The 15,882-nt window shown below is 48.3% G+C and overlaps 1 protein-coding gene across 1 annotated transcript; it reads left to right on the top strand.

The window, feature by feature from the left end:
• Positions 1-6,719: 6,719 nt before the first annotated feature.
• On the top strand, positions 6,720-15,694 carry MCRIP2 (MAPK regulated corepressor interacting protein 2). The gene is made up of 5 exons (XM_081888105.1): positions 6,720-7,174; positions 7,525-7,615; positions 12,284-12,411; positions 14,134-14,235; positions 15,233-15,694. The coding sequence occupies exons 1-5, from the start codon at positions 7,120-7,122 to the stop codon at positions 15,301-15,303; spliced, it is 447 nt and encodes a 148-aa protein (XP_081744231.1). The 5' UTR covers positions 6,720-7,119; the 3' UTR covers positions 15,304-15,694.
• The last annotated feature ends 188 nt before the right edge of the window (positions 15,695-15,882 follow it).

The raw sequence follows: 15,882 nt of genomic DNA, 5'->3' as shown, positions 1-15,882 counted from the left end.
ACAAACAAGCTCTCATCTCCTCATCAACACAAATAAGACTTTCTCTTTTCCGATCTTTAAAATTTGTTGGAATTGAAAATCCCCGCCCACAACAATATGCTGTGGAGAATCATAGAAGAGTAGCCAATGCTCTTGAAGAGAGGCGCAGATAATGTTTCTGATGGTATATCCGAAAAGATTTATTTTGAAACTATAGGATAGTACACTGAAATGTTTAAATGTTTCTTTGACTGTCCTTGAATCTTCCTGCCACACTTGCCATCCTCTCCTGCCATATCCTTTGAGAACCACTCAGTGGTGTAGCGTGGGTTGTCAGCACCCGGGGCAAGGCAAGTAATTTGCGCCCCCTAACCCGTGGATTTGCGCCCCTAACCCCCAGATGTTGCGCCCGCTACGGCCGGCCCCCCCTGCACCCCCCACGCTATGCCACTGGAACCACTGTCCTATGCACTCGGCTTCAAACACCAGCAGTGGGAGAGCACTGGAGCCAGAATGAAAAGTAATGTGTGCACAGCCATAATCTCTCAACTGGACAACCCTGCAATTTAGAAGATTGTCGCCTATAATGTAGGACACTTGTTTGTGTCCCCCTGCTCCCAGAAGGGTGGAACTCTTGGATTAATTTTGCATCCGTATGAATAGGGGGCCCGATACATAAGAAAGATGATCTGCCCACAACTTACGAAAGCTTCCGCATACCTTGGGATAATCTGTAAACTGTTTTCACCTATGGCCCAGACATTGGTAAATCCAGCTCTGAATCCACTTCATTCATGTAAACAAGCTCAGCTTCCAGGAGGACATGGACCTTGGAACATTTCCAGCTACCGGTGCAATTACCGTATATAATTTTTAAAGCACCACCAATATTGCTCTCTGATGTGAATCCAGCAGACCCTCAAAAATCCATGCTGTAAGAATTGGTGTTTCATGAGAATTGGGGTGCTACTGCAAGCACACACACCCCTGTTGTCATTATGAAATGTTGAAAGGTATGTACTGGGATTTCCCTTTTCCCGAATTGCTCAAGGGCATAGCTGTCAAGTGTCCCTTATTTGAAGGGACAGTCCCTTATTCCAGTGCCATGTCCTGCTGCTGTCCCTTATTGATGGATGTCCCTTAAATGTCCCTTAAATGATGTCCCTTAAATTTCAAAGGAAGCAGCTCCTCTTCCTCCCTCCCTGCCAGCCAGGGAGGAGGGAGGCTCCAACTGTGTTGCTTGGCTGTGTTACTCACCCAATAAGAAGTCTAAGAATGACTGGGGGCGGAGCTTGCATGCCTTGTGTGTGGCTAGTTAATGCAAGCTGAGGGAGTTTTTGAATGCTGGACGCCATTTTGTTGCACGTGCTGCTACAAACTTTGCAGTGCAAAGCCAGGCTGGGGAGCCATCTTAAGTTGAGGCTGCATAGGCCTTGTGGTGCATGTGATTCAGATTCTATTCAGTTGAACCTCTGGTTACAAAGTTGGTTGAACAGTGTTCTCGAAGCTACCAGCATGAGTTTGACCAGACTGCAGGAGGACAGGAAGACTGGAGTGCCTGAAACAGGTGAGGCTGCAGGTCCCTTATTTTGGCTGCTGGTCCCTTATTTTCAAATCTGTAAGTTGACAGCTATGCTCAAGGATCAGAGTAGACATCTTTGCATCAAAATGCAAGTTCCCATTTCCATTTACTCCACATCCAACAGGCTCCCATGGCTAAATTTTGAAGCCACATTCGCACAAACTTAGCCACAATCCATATTGATCCTGTAGATTCTTGACAAATACTGCTGTCTTTTTCTCAAACCAGCTCCAATCCGGTTAGAAAAGCAGATGCAGGGTAATATGAACATTTGAGCCAGCTGCTTGGCACAATGCACGTTTAGCTGAATAGGTATGCAAAGATGACAGCTTTGTGGATAGATTTTGTTTGGGGGGGGAGGCTGTAGGGGCAGGGAAACCAAAAAGGCCATCCTTCTCAGTAGAAGACCTCCTCAGCTGCTTTCTGATGAGATGAAACTTTGTGCAAATGTGGCTTGAAACCCAGCTGTAAGAAGGGATGACAATGTGATAGCTCAGTCAGTAGAATATGAGATTCTAAATCTCTGGGTTGTGGGTTTGAGCCCCATCTTGGGCTAAAGATTGCTGCATTGCGGGGGGGCGGGTGTCCCTTCCAGCTCTACAATTCTATGGCTCTAGGACTTTGCTGTGTCTTAAGTCCAGGGCCATCTTTAGCAGATGCAGCACCGGGGTGCAAATATCTGCCCAGCGCCCCCAAATTACAATGGATAAGGGGGGGCCAAAGCTGCGCACTGCCAGCCATGGAGGGGGGGGTGCAGCTTCCATCCTAAGTCTCTGCAGGGATTGCTCTCCTCCCGTGGAGGCTTGGGAGGCAAGCTGCATGCCCGCCAGCCATATGGTTGAGGAGTCTTGGTTGACCACAAACTTGACATGAGCCATCAGTGTGACGCGGCAGCTAAAAAAGCCAATGCAATTCTGGGCTGCATCAATAGGAGTATAGCATGTAGATCAAGGGAAGTAATAGTGCCACTGTATTCTGCTCTGGTCAGACCTCACCTGGAGTATTGTGTCCAGTTCTGGGCACCACAGTTCAAGAAGGACACTGACAAACTGGAACATGTCCAGAGGAGGGCAACCAAAATGGTCAAAGGCCTGGAAACGATGCCTTATGAGGAACGGATAAGGGAGCTGGGCATGTTTAGCCTGGAGAAGAGGAGGTTAAGGGGTGATAAATATAAGCCATGTTCAAATATATAAAAGGATGTCACATAGAGGAGGGAGAAAGGTTGTTTTCTGCTGCTCCAGAGAAGCGGACACGGAGCAATGGATCCAAACTACAAGAAAGAAGATTCCACCTAAACATTAGGAAGAACTTCCTGACAGTAAGAGCTGTTCGACAGTGGAATTTGCTGCCAAGGAGTGTGGTGGAGTCTCCTTCTTCAGAGGTCTTTAAGCAGAGGCTTGACAACCATATGTCAGGAGTGCTCTGATGGTGTTTCCTGCTTGGCAGGGGGTTGGACTCGATGGCCCTTGTGGTCTCTTCCAACTCTATGATTCTATGATTCTATGGTTGACGGGGCGCAGCTGGCAAGCATACAGGGAAAGGGGAGGCCACCAGCAAAACCGCGCAGCTCTCCCACTCATTGTGGTGCCCCTGAGAGGCCAGCACCCTGGCGCAACGCACCACTAAGCCCTATGGGAAAGACGGCTCTGCTTAAGTCACTAATTTGGACATAACTTAACATGCAGCTTTTGTTATATTATTATTAGGATTGTAGCAGGAAGGGAGGTGAAACATTTGCAGTTTCAAGGGGGAAACCATCCTTTTTTTAAAAAAACTGCCACTTGTTTTTGAGTGGGTGTGCAGGGGAGTCACTGCATCTTGGCCAAAGTGGGGGGGGGGCACTTCTTCTCAATGCAAAATACTGTACCAGTTTCAGAAGAGTTTCCTCAGTGCTGAAGAAGGGGAAGAAAGGCTTAAAATCCCACTACATATGGTCTTGTGAATTACCAGCCCTTCCCAGCTGTCGCAATCTACATTTTAAATATATATTATTAATAAATTAGTTAATTAAAAACTGCTTGTGAGGTGCAAAGAGGCATCCATCTAATTTAATTTTTTCTGTAGTTTGGCCTCGAGTGCTGGTTAGGTAGGCTGGATTTGAATAGTAGTCAATTGACTAGAGGGCATGCAATGCAACAGCAGGAGGAAGGTGGCACCTTTCACCTACAAACAGACAAAGTCACCCTTGCAACATTGCCGACCTTTGGCTAGCTAGAGCAGGAATTCCCAAGGTCATCTCTGAACTTGGCTCACCTTGGAGCACATGGAGAAAGGTGAAGGCAAGGCAGAGCCCACTCGCTTTCCCATTAAGCACTTCTCTTAATATACATAGGAATATAAGAAGATGCATGATACTGGCTGAGTCATACTATTGGTCCATCAAGCTCTGTATTGTCCACACTGACTGGCAGCAGCTTTCTGGGATTTCAGGCAGGGTTCTCTCTCCCAGCCATACCCTGCAGATGCGGGGGCCTGAACCTGGGAACTTCTGCACACAGAAGCAGCTGCTCCGACAGTGAGCATCTGCCATCCTTCTTGAAGGATCTCAGACTGCAGGAAACAGCAGCACATAAGTCTAATTGGTTTTATTTCCAGCTTTGGTGAGAGTAGAATCCTCTTCAGCAGAAGCACCTTTGGCAGAAAATGCAGGAGGGGGAAAATCATAATATTTTGACGAAGCATTGAATTTGATTAATCGTGTTTTTCCTTTCATTTATGCATTGCTTCCTACAAAACATCATGAAGCAGTTTTACAAGAAAACTGCAAAACCATAAAGCAATGTCATGTATCAAAACAATGAAAATTATTTCACATATTCACAGAGTGAGATAAAAAAAATCACTTCAAAGGTTTGCTGAAAAGGAAGGTATTCAACAGGCACCAGACAGCAGAGACTGTGCTTGTCTGGTATATAATGGGAGGGAATTCCAAAGATATGTTCTGCTGCACTAAAAGCTGGCTCCTGTATCATAGGCAAGGTATCTCCTAATGAGATGATGCCTGCAGAATGCTCTCTCCTGTAGAGCTCAGTGATAAGCTGGCTATATTTTGTTAAATTTATATGCAGTTTTTTGGCCCAAAGACTCCCCAAACAGTAAACTGGTGGTGTAGCAAGAAAGGATAGTGTAGCAGGAAGATTCAAGGACACTCAAAGAAACATTTAAACATTCCAGTGTAATATTGTATACTATAGTATCAATTGCTTTTTTATTATTTGCAGAATATGGATAGAGATATTTTCAAAATGAGAACAAGAACATAAAGTGATCACAACTAGGATTGCCATTCAAACAGTTTGAATACAGACTTGCCATTCAAACAGAGTGCTAGAAAAGACTAATTTATAATTATATTTTGGGAATGGTTCAAGAGCATCCTACAGTTCTCCATGACATAATGCTGTGAACAAGGATTTTCAACAAATATGAAAGGTCAGAAAAGAGAAGGGCTTCTTTGTGTTGGTGAGGAGTTGAGAGATTGCTCGTTTCAACTTAGACATAATATAAATGAGATTACCCAACAAAAGCAACCTCACAGCTCTCCCTGAGTTTGTATACATACTTAGGGCACACATGTACATATTACAGAGTGTGAAATACTGTTGCTTTCCTGCTATTGTCATCATTATCACAAATAGGATGCAACAAAATATTGCATGTCCCGAATTCCAGCCACTCCATTCCATTCTCCTCTCCCGTTTCTTTTATTCTCCCCTGAACACAATCAGGCAGCATTCGATGGTCTCCAAACATTTTCAGCCCTCCCTGTCTGTTTTTGAGTCCCTCCTGTTGTACATTCCCCACGGCTGTTGTGTTTTGTGCTTCTGTGAATCATGGGAAGCTGCCTGCTACTGAGTCATACTGCTAATCTATTTAGCTCAGTATTGTCTGCACTGACAAGCAGCAGCTCTCCAGAGTTTCAGGCTGAGGATATTCCCAGCCCTACCTGGAGAAGCCAGGGATTGAACCGGGACTGTCTGCATGCAAATCACTGAGTTACTGCTCCCCCCACTGCAGGCCAGCTGATGCCTCCCATTTTGTGTTTGTGTGTGGTTCCATATTTTGGCAACATAAGGAATGGCACTCACAGCCTGAACATCAGAAACAGAGCGAATTTTTTATTATTATTTTGTGTTAAGAATACACAAAAAGCAAGCTGGTCTATGGGACCATATTGCTTGACTCAGCAGGCTAGTTCTTAAGATGTTTTCACTGCACACAGGAACATTAAAGATTGATCAGGAAATAGGAAGAAATGTCTGCTGATTGGCACATGCATAAACATCCCTTGATTTCTCTGCATTCAGTTCCTCTACTCCAGCCTGGCTACACATTTGGCCCTGAATCAGCAAGGAGAATAACTGCTCTCTTTTCTCTAGACATGGGGCAGAATAAGGGGGTAAAACACAGCACAACACTTAGGAACAGAATGAAATTTTTAAATCCTCCTTTCCATTAAAGATAAGTTAAAAACATAGCCATCTGTGACACTTTAAAGACAAACGCTTTTATTATGTGGCCCACAATCCACTTCATCAGATGTATGACGTGTTATCCCAGTTATCCCATCAGTGTATACCTGCAACTCAATATAACACTTACCTGAATCTGCTAAAGTGGACTGCAAGACCTGAAAGCATATGTCATAACAAATGTGTTAAGTCTTGTAAGGTGCCACAAGACTCCTTGCGTTTTTTGCTGCAATAGTTCACACAGGAAGCTACTCTCCTTAAAAGCAGATATCTAGTATGTGTGGGTGTACTGGACTACAGCCCTGATGTGGTAGTTTTCTCCTTGCAGGGAATTATTTACATAATGAAACATCCCAGATATTATTCCTGGGCAGCTGCCATGAAGCGGTCCAGCCCACTTTTATGCAGCTCAGGATTGCTGTTGGGGTGCCGAGAATCCCAGAACCTGCTGCACGCGCGTGCTCGTGTGAATCAAGCCCAAGAGAGCCAAGAGAGTAGCCTAGCGGTGCACCTTCTCCCGCAGTTTCAAAGCCTGCTGTGCAATTGCGCAACGCATGAAAAGGGACCTCTGACTTCGAAAAGTTCTTGCACCGTCATCGGCAGACCTCCAGGCTGAGCCAAGCGCCGCGCTGCGCCTTTAAGAGGCGCGAAGGGCGGGAGGGCGTGTTGCAGGCATGCCTCCTTCGCTCGCGCTCCCACTCGCCTAGTTAAAGGAGAACCGCGCCGCGTCCAGCTGCCGCCGCCGCCGAGAAGTTAAAGTCAAAGGCAAGCCGGGAAGACTTTGCCATTGCAACAGGCGGCAGCAGCAGCAAAAACAACAACACTTGGGAAGGTTTGCGGGGGAACCACCATCAGCGCAACGTGGGGCAGAAAGGAGAGCGCACAGAGGCATCTAATTATGATTACGTATTATTGCTATTAAAAAAAACACCTTGCCATGTAAAGTTGTGTGTGCAGGACACACACTTTTTTATTTTTAAAAACTAAACTATTCTAGTTGGGCGCGCGCGTGCGGCAGATCGGCCCCCCCCTTTCCCTGCCTCGACCCACATTTCATTCATCTGGTGCTGCTTGGAGACGCAGATGATGTACACCATCACTAAGGGACCTAGCAAGTTAGCCACCCAACGGAGGACAGGTAAGGACGGGACAAGGAGGTGGGCGTTTATGTGTGGGGATGAATCTGCATGTGCGTAAGTGCCTCCTCTCTCGCCCCCCCCCCGCTGCCAACTCGGTTGTGCTTTGAGAGGGAGGGAGGAGGGAGCAGGACCCTCCGGAATCCTCCGCAGCCCGTGCCTCGGGGAAACTTCCTTCCTTCCTTTGCAAAATTGATCCGTGTGTGTGTGTGTGTGTTGGGGGGACGTATCCCTTCCTTTAAGCTCCGATCATTCAGCTCTCCCTCCAGGCCTGATGGGGCTCCTCTGGGCGGAGGTCGCGCTGCTCTGGCCCCCACCCCTTAAGGACGTTGCCTCGATTTCCCCCGCGCAGGTCCCACGCAGCAGGTGGAGAGCAAACTGGCCGACCTGAAATGCCGCCGGCGGCAGCAGCAGCAGCAGAACAGCGAGTGGCCTCTGTCAAGGTGAGCGAAGGCGGCCCTGGGGTTCCCCCTACCCACGCGCAGCCAGGGACGGGACCGCGGAGCCGGGTCCCAATGGCCGCCTGGGCAGCGGTGGTGGAAATCCTGCCCGGGCGGCCGGAGAGGACGATCCGGAGCGGCGGTGACCTTGCGCGCCGCGTGCGAGGCGATCTCCTTAATGCGGCGCCGCCTCCTCCTCCTCCTGCTGCTGGGCCCTTCCAGTGACAGCCGCCCGGGGGAGGAGGAGGGGTGTGCGTAATCGCTGCCATCCCGCCTGGGCCGACTTGCTTGGGGAGGGGGCGTGAGTGGGGGGGGGCCGAGGCATCGCTGCGGCATGCAGCCCTCCGGTGTTTGGGGCGGGGGGGGGAGACGGGGGAGGGGGGTGACCTTGTGGAAAGGTTACCGGGGTTGTCCTTGCCCCATGGCTCCCACGTGGAGGGCGGGCTGCTTTCGTAGGGAACGAGTAAGAGGCGAGTCGGGGGGGTGGGCCCGTGAGGGTGGGAGTGGGCGCAGGGCCCGCTGGGTGCAGCAGGGAGGCCAGTGGCACGTGCGTGCGCGTGTTGGGCTGCGAGGGGATCTCCTTCGCTACGGCGGGGGTGTTTGGAGGCGACGTCATTGGAGCTGGGGAAGGAGGGGGCGCGCGCGTGTTTCTAGATCGATCGCGAGCCCGTGCAGCAGCGGGCGACCTTTCCCCTGGAAAGCGCCGAGGAAGCGGACACACCCCCTTGCAAGGGGGCGGGGCAAAGGAGGGGGTCCCAAAGACGGGGCGGGGCCAAGCCCAGCGGGACCCCCTTCGGAGTTGGTGCCGGCGCAGGAATCTGGAGCGGAGGAGATCCTTGCCTCTTGCATCCTTGACCCCTCGGAGGCAAAAGGTCCTAGGAAACCGCGGAAGTGGTGCGCTCGCGAGGTTTTGTAGAAGCGATCTTGTGAGCCCTTAATGTTAAAGCTAGCTCATATTCACTCTCTGTTTCTATTTATCCTGTTGGCTATTGCATTTAGCTCACACCCTTCCTCCAAGGGCTCAAGGTGGCAAATTTGTATTTTTATCCCCCCTCCCCTATCATAATTAAATTTGTTACTCACCCTCATGGGTGTAGCCAGGGGGGGGCAGAACCAACGTGATTTGGTCAGTTAGATAAGTATTTCTATTGTCTTGCTCTGCCCCCCCCCCCACCCCTTGGCTATATCCATGCTCATCCTTCACTGGAAAGTTATCTTCACAGCAACCCTCTGAGCTTTATGAGGAGCAAGGATTTGAGGAATAGAGGGTGAGGCTCTGAAGTTGTGGTCTGGCACTCCAACTCCTAGAGAACTCTGCCTCTATTAGCCTGGTGGGTGGCGTCCTCTTTTACTGTTGAAATTTAGCCCAGATGGAACTCCTCAGAGCCGGGACTTTCCTGCTACACACACACACACACACACACACACACACACACACACACGCGTCTTGGATCTTCTTAGAAAGCCCTGGAAATTTGATTTTTAAATGGATAGTGTTAATTTGTGAGTTTCGATCCATCAAAAATTGGGTGAAGTTATGTCAAAGGCACATTTTGGTCTGCCATCTTGATTCAGAATGGCGCCTGGTGTCCAAATGTTGGCAAAGACATCACCCCCACACTGGGAACCCTCATGCCAAGTTTGGTGACAATATCTTGAGAGGCAGCCCAACCTACAGAAAACAGACAGACAAACTGTTTCCCAAATATATAGTAGCCAGCAAGATGGATAGATAGATCAAGCTTGCATCAAGGAACACTGATAGTGTATACAGGACTTCAGGCAGGGAATATCTCCCCGCCTTACCAGGCAATGCCCAGGATTGAACCCACAACCAAGGATTGAACCCACATGCCAAGCAGATGCTCTGCCACTGCACTGGGGCCCTTTCTTCATTGCAGTTATCCTCCTTGTTGATTGCATTTCATAATGCAGGTAGCAGTAACAACAACTCACAACAAAATAGGCTCTTATTTTTGTTTATTTTTTAAAGTAAAGGGATCTGTATCATTTGGCCAACATGCCTGGTCCGATAGATCCATTTCACCGATAACCGTAGCTATTCAGAGTGCATAGCCTGTGAGCTGAGGAGAGAGACTGGCAACTTTGAGACTGGCATAATCCTGTACCATAGGAAATGGGGATGAAGGGGTGTGTCTTGGCAGCCCTGTTGCTTCCCCCAGCTCACCTGACATGGTCCACTTGGCTTGCACAAGTGTGTGCTTGTTAATTCTGGATTAATTATTTTGATGATGCAAAATACACTAACATGGGGTTAGATTCCTTGCTCCATACCTAAATGTATGTTGAAATAGTAGGATGAGATGGGGGAATAATCCTTACTCTTTCCCAATAGTGTGATCACCTATCCGTGGAAGTTTTCCTGACACACGTTTATTCCACTGATCACAAATGGAGCATGAGTCCAAATCTGTATTTGCCCTCAGTGAAGACTGGTCCATTAGGGCAAATGGGACCCTGCCCCCATCAAGATCAGTCTGCTTTTGGCCACCCCCACCTGCCTGCCTCCGTACTTACAACCCGTCCAGGGGGAGGTCCTGCCTGCCAGTTTCTTCCTCTTTAGTCTCAGTGTTGCCCTTGTAGAACTTAGCGAGGAGCTGGAGAATGGGGACCAAACCAGAATAATTCATCTCCGCTTCTCATTGGCTCTTTCCCCTACTGCTGGGCTCCCTACCTTTTGCCCTAGGAGCCCCAGTGGGCACCAGCCTTCCCTGTTCCCCATGCACCTAACATTTGGGAGAGATAGTGAACTGGGCATGGAAGGAAAAGCAAGGAACGTGGCAATTGCTCCATTTTTGGGGACTGCTGGATTTGGCCTGGGGACAATCAGGTCACGGTTGCGGTCTCCTGATCTAGAGAACTAATGGATTTGGAAGATGTTCAGCATTGCATCCTTGATACAGTACGTTCTTGAACACAAAGACAGCTCTTTCTTTAAAAAAATTAAATCAACGAGTTTCCTTGTATGACATTCTGGTTTTTTTGTATGAGCTGGGGGAAACTTGGGTGGCCTCCAGACTATTAGGATTTTGCAGCAGGGATTCAGTTGCAGGCCATAAGTTTAAGGTTTGCTCAATTAAAGCACTGCAAAGTCCTATTTTTATAAACAGGCTTTTTGCAGTCAGGAAAGTGATGGGGAAATGCATTGAAAAGTGTGGGGTGAACAAATGACTAATGGGAAGACCTAAACCACTGTACAGGCAAAGTGGGCTGAATGGCCATTGACATATAACCACCCCAAAAGCAAATGAGAATGGACAGTCAATAAAGACTGGATGTAGTTTGACCACTGCATAAGCTTTGTGGAAGCAGATCAGGATGAAAACATAATAAATGGGTTATGTGGAGGAGCCTGGCAAATTCCTTATTCCATCACATTGTTAAGGTTCCCTTATCAAATCAACTTCAGTTTCAGGATACAATGGGCACCACATGGCTCTCCCCACTTCCCCTTCCATTCTCACAACAACTCTGTAAGGTAGGTCATGCCCAGAGACTATTCCCAGCAAGGGGAGGTTTGAACCCTGGTCTGCCAGCTCCTAGTCCAGGATTCAAGACACTACATGCCCTTGGCACACCTATTTGTTCCTTGTTTCAAATCTTCAATGCCTTGCTTTACATACACAATTTATCCCTGCAAAATTTGCAAGCAGCGATCTGTAGATCTTTGATTTATTCATGTTGGATGAGCAGATTGCACTCTTTTTTTCCTCAGCAGCTGAGTGGATAGTTGAGTATAATAGCTCATGACAGGAACCCCACCCCCACCCCAATCCAGCACCGCCTTGAGCCCAGTGCCCGGGGCAACCACCAGGGTTCCCATAGAAATCTATTCTGCGGCTGATCTTTTTGAAGAATTTATAACTCACCCACCTCCGCTCATAGCTAAGATGCTCTGATTGCCCTCAAGCAAGTATTACGGTAGGTGCCAGGCCAGGTATTGCTTTGTAAGCCCAGCAGTTTACTGAACAATAAAACCATTTTTATTGGGCACCTGAGATGGAGTGTTATAAACATATTGCGCGTTGCCTTCCCTCACCATGGGCAGGTTGCAGGGCTGCTGTTCTCAGCAACAGCCTTACAGGAGGTGTCAAATCCTTCTGTGCCTTATTTGGGCAGTGGACAAAGATAGACATAATCTTTCCTAGCTGGGGAGAAAGAAAATACTGCAGAGCAGGGAAGCACCACAAGCAGGTTCCCCCTCCAAGGGAGGCACAGGGAGTGGCAACAAGCGACAAGGGCCGTTCTAGTTGTGGCTTCCCTTCTGTGGAATGCTCTCCCCAGCGAGGTCCACCTGGCACCTTCACTGACATCTTTTTAACACCAGGCCTTTTGACAGACTGAGATAATGTTGGTTTGTTATTAGCATCCTGCCAGAATTCCTGTGCGGGTTGTTTGTTCTGATTTTATTGCATTATGTACTTAGATTTATGTACTTAGATTTATGTTTTTAATGTGTCAGTCATTTGGAGACATAAGGCTAATAATTAATAATAATAAAATGAATGAATGAATGAATGAATGTAGTATTTGAGGTGTGTCTGGTTTCCTCACTGTACATCTTTTGGCAAATGCTTTGCTTTGAATGGTTGAATAACAACAACAGTGATGACTGTGGAAGAATAACACTCTCAGCTTCTGTTTTGGCAGCCCAGCTCCAAAGCTCGTGTTCAACAGGGTAAATGGCAAGAGACCCCCACTCATGACCCCCCCTACGTTGGCCACAGAGGAAAACTACACCGTGGCACATGAAGAAAATGTTCGGTTTGTGTATGAAGGTAGGTGAGCTGCTCTGTTGAGCCCAGGAACAAGGTCTTTAACCTGTGCTTGTTTCCTTGCAGCTTGGATGGAAATGCTTCTGTCTAGGTGTGGAGTTTGGGATCAGCAGTGGTTGGCTTAATTTCACAGGGCCCTCAGCGACACCTGTCTCACCAGTCAATGTGAGCTGTCTGTTGCTCTCTGGATTCTTCCTTCAGGGAACTGGTTCCTCTTCCACTTTGCGGTTGTGCACATGCCAGAGAGAAAAGCAATCCTGCAAAACTGCAAGCTCTGCCCACCTCTGCCTCTGGCCACACCCAGACTCCCTTTTCCTATTGGTCAGTGGCCCTGAATAGGTAAATGGCCCTCATCACCCATCTATGGCAGCCTGGTCTAAGGAGATCTGGTGTAAAGGAGTTCAGGGTCCTCACACCATCATGCCTATGGTTAAAACTATATCTGACGTTTAACGTGTGCCTGCAGATTAAAAAAAAATGTAAATAGATTTTTTAAAAGGGGAAGTTCAACAGGTGTTGCTTTCCTTTCTCCCCACCTACCCAGCAGGTCTAAGCTTTAGATTGTAAGGGTTCATCTACAATTCTTTTCCTGTACCTAGAAAGCATGTGTCTGCCCCACCACGTTCCCTGGGAAAACCCACTCTTTACTGCTGAATCAGAGCAAATGTTAATAAGTGGGAAACCTGATTGGCGTTTGCTCTGATTCAGCGGTAGAGAGCAGGTTTCCCCAGAGGAAAGTGGCAAGAGAAGCGGAGGTCTGGACGACTCCTGGGATAAGAAAACGAGCCAGCAGATGTTAGTGAAGGTCAGTCCATTAGGTCAAGTGGGGCACTTCTCCCGCCAGCATCAGCCTGCTTTCAGCCAGCCTCTACCTCCTGTTTCCTTCTTTCCAACCGGTCCAGAGGGTGACACTGGCTGTCAGTCTCCTCCTGCTTAGATTCAGTGTTGCCTTTGTAAAACTCAGCGGGAAGGATTGGGACAAATATAGAATTAGTTGGCTATGCCTGTCTGTTATTAGCTCCATCTACTTTTGGGCTAAGGGGACGCGGGTGGCGCTGTGGGTTAAACCACAGAGCCTAGGACTTGCTGATCAGAAGGTCGGTGGTTCAAAACCCTGCGATGGGGTCAGCTTCCGTTGCTCGGTCCCTGCTCCTCCCAACCTAGCAGTTCGAAAGCACGTCAAAGTGCAAGTAGATAAATAGGTACTGCTCCGGAGGGAAGGTAAACGGCGTTTCCGTGCGCTGCTCTGGTTCGCCAAAAGCGGCTTAGTCATGCTGGCCACATGACCCGAAAGCTGTATACCGGCTCCCTCGGCCAATAAAGCGAGATGAGCACCGCAACCCCAGAGTCGGTCACGACTGGACCTAATGGTCAGGGGTACCTTTGCTTTTACTTACTTTTGGGCTAATGCCCTCCCAGTCCCAATGGGTATTAGCCACCACTGTCTGACATCACTGTGCCATCATGTGATTGACAGGTGAGTAGCCCCACCCACCTGTCAGACTTGATCTACAGGCAAAGGATGATAAGGATCTGGCCCATAGGCTGGATCTGGTTCCCCACTGAAAGCTACGTAGTCTTTCGCCTGCAAAGGGGCCAAAGCCTTCTTCAGGAAAAGCGTCAGCAGCTCGAGTTCTTGTCAGCCAGAAAATGGGGCCTGAATGAGGTTTGCTGCTTTGGAGTGTCCTTCTCTCTTCATGTGCCCTCCTCTCTCCCACCCTCCAGCTTGGCAACAGGTGCAGCAGCAGCTGGATGGCGTCCAGCAAGGGGACAGCAGATCTGGTCCAGTCCAATACACAGAAAAGACACCTGGCCCTGAATTGAAAGGTAAGTAAGTGCATGTGGCCTGCCTTCAAGGAGTGGCATGGAATCAAGCGCCGTGGGATACACAAGAGATGTCAGCCAGATCCTCAGAACCAAGAGGCAACCTTTAAAGCCCCTAGATTCTTCCCTGGCTCAGATTAAAAAATCCAAGCTGGAAAATAATTCTCAGCTTTCTTCCCTTGCCCGCACCCTGTCCCCCATTCCATGATACTTAGAAGAGCCATTGTTTAGTGGTAAAATGCCAAATTTGCATCTATATTCTAGTGAATCCCTACTCAGTTCACTAGGACATATTGCAAGGAGACCCCCCTGGTCCTCTTCCAGAACCACAGTTCCCAGACTTCCCTGTGAACAGGGATTGGTTGTTAAACAAACAACCCCTCTGGAAATGGTTACCAGGATTATTGCACCTCTTTACCCTGGTCTTTGCACTATTATAAAAATTCCTCCAGGCTGGAGAGGCCCTCAATCTCCTCTTTCTAGCATAGTAATTGGGTTGATGGATACAAAATAAGTTCCTTCTTTCTGTGGGCAGGTTGTGTTCTACAGCATTTTAATGTATATACAGTCGTACCTTGGAAGTCAAACGGAATCCGTTCCGGAAGTCCGTTCGAATTTCAAAACGTTCGAAAACAAAATCGCAGCTTCTGATTGGCTGCAGGAAGCTCCTACAGCCAATCAGAAGCTGTGGAAGCCCTGTTCAGGTTCCGAAAGAACGTTCGCAAACCAGAATTGTCACTTCTGGGTTTGCAGCGTTTGGGAGCCAAAACATCAAAGTTCCAGGGTGTTCAACAACCAAGGTATGACTGAACTTTTACTTTACTTTATATTGGTTTTAATTTCTGTGGCCATTTTGAGTTTGTCTCTTGTATACAAAAGAAACTAAGTTATTTGAGAAGCTGTAGTTTTGATATTTTCTTAGCCTAATCCTTCAGATTTTGCAGACAGATTTTTGTTCTGCACATGCTCTTAAATTGACCCAATCTTCTCTCTCTTTCAGATTTTGTGCCCATAGACCTTGAGGACTGGTGGGCCCAACAGTTCCTGGCAAAAATCGAGAACGGATCTTAACAAGGGGTTATGCAGAAAGCTTAAAACAAAAAAGTTTTAAATTTACCGTAAGGAAAATATGCACCCGTCCAAGCAAAGAGAAAAGAGAGAGAAAATGGGGAACCCCTTGGCAGTCCCCCACCCTGGAGCCCACTTTGGGGGGCAGGAAGGAGAGCGACCGACAGCGAACTGCTTCCTTAGAAGCTCTGGATTTTTTTCCACCGGAAGATTCAGACAGACTGAATGTCTGGAAGTGCCATGGCAACGTGGGTTTGGGGGGGGAGGTTTAGGGGAGGGTCTGGCAACCCTGTCCTACTCCCACTTGGAGCTGGCACCTTCTGGAAAGCCAGCGCTACCCTGTAAAGCCAAGACTGTATTCTCAATAAAAGCACCAATGTGCCAGTGGAACAAGGCCATATTGCGTGGGGAGGAATTATGGCTGGGAGTGGGCCAAGGACGCCACTCCTGCAAAAAAGGAAACGATTACAAAAGCCTTTGCTGGTGGTGTTCTGCTGGCTAGCAGATCAAGGGCAGGGGGGAGCTGGTGGCGCAGGGGAATTCAGGTTCGCTTTTGCCTCAGCTGCTAAGTGTTACGCTGCC

This window comes from Podarcis melisellensis (assembly GCF_964234715.1).
Source record: "Podarcis melisellensis genome assembly, chromosome: 14".
Classification (NCBI taxonomy): Eukaryota; Metazoa; Chordata; class Lepidosauria; order Squamata; family Lacertidae; genus Podarcis; species Podarcis melisellensis.
Note: the sequence above shows the minus strand (reverse complement) of the source record. Positions and strands in the feature narration are given on the sequence as shown.

Excerpts from the sequence above, each read along its gene's own strand:
- MCRIP2 (XM_081888105.1), top strand. The coding sequence starts at position 7,120 with ATGATGTACACCATCACTAAGGGACCTAGCAAGTTAGCCACCCAACGG. Across the intron at positions 7,175-7,524 it reads AGCCACCCAACGGAGGACAG|GTCCCACGCAGCAGGTGGAG; the intron begins GTAAGGACGGGA and ends TCCCCCGCGCAG. Across the intron at positions 14,236-15,232 it reads ACCTGGCCCTGAATTGAAAG|ATTTTGTGCCCATAGACCTT; the intron begins GTAAGTAAGTGC and ends TCTCTCTTTCAG.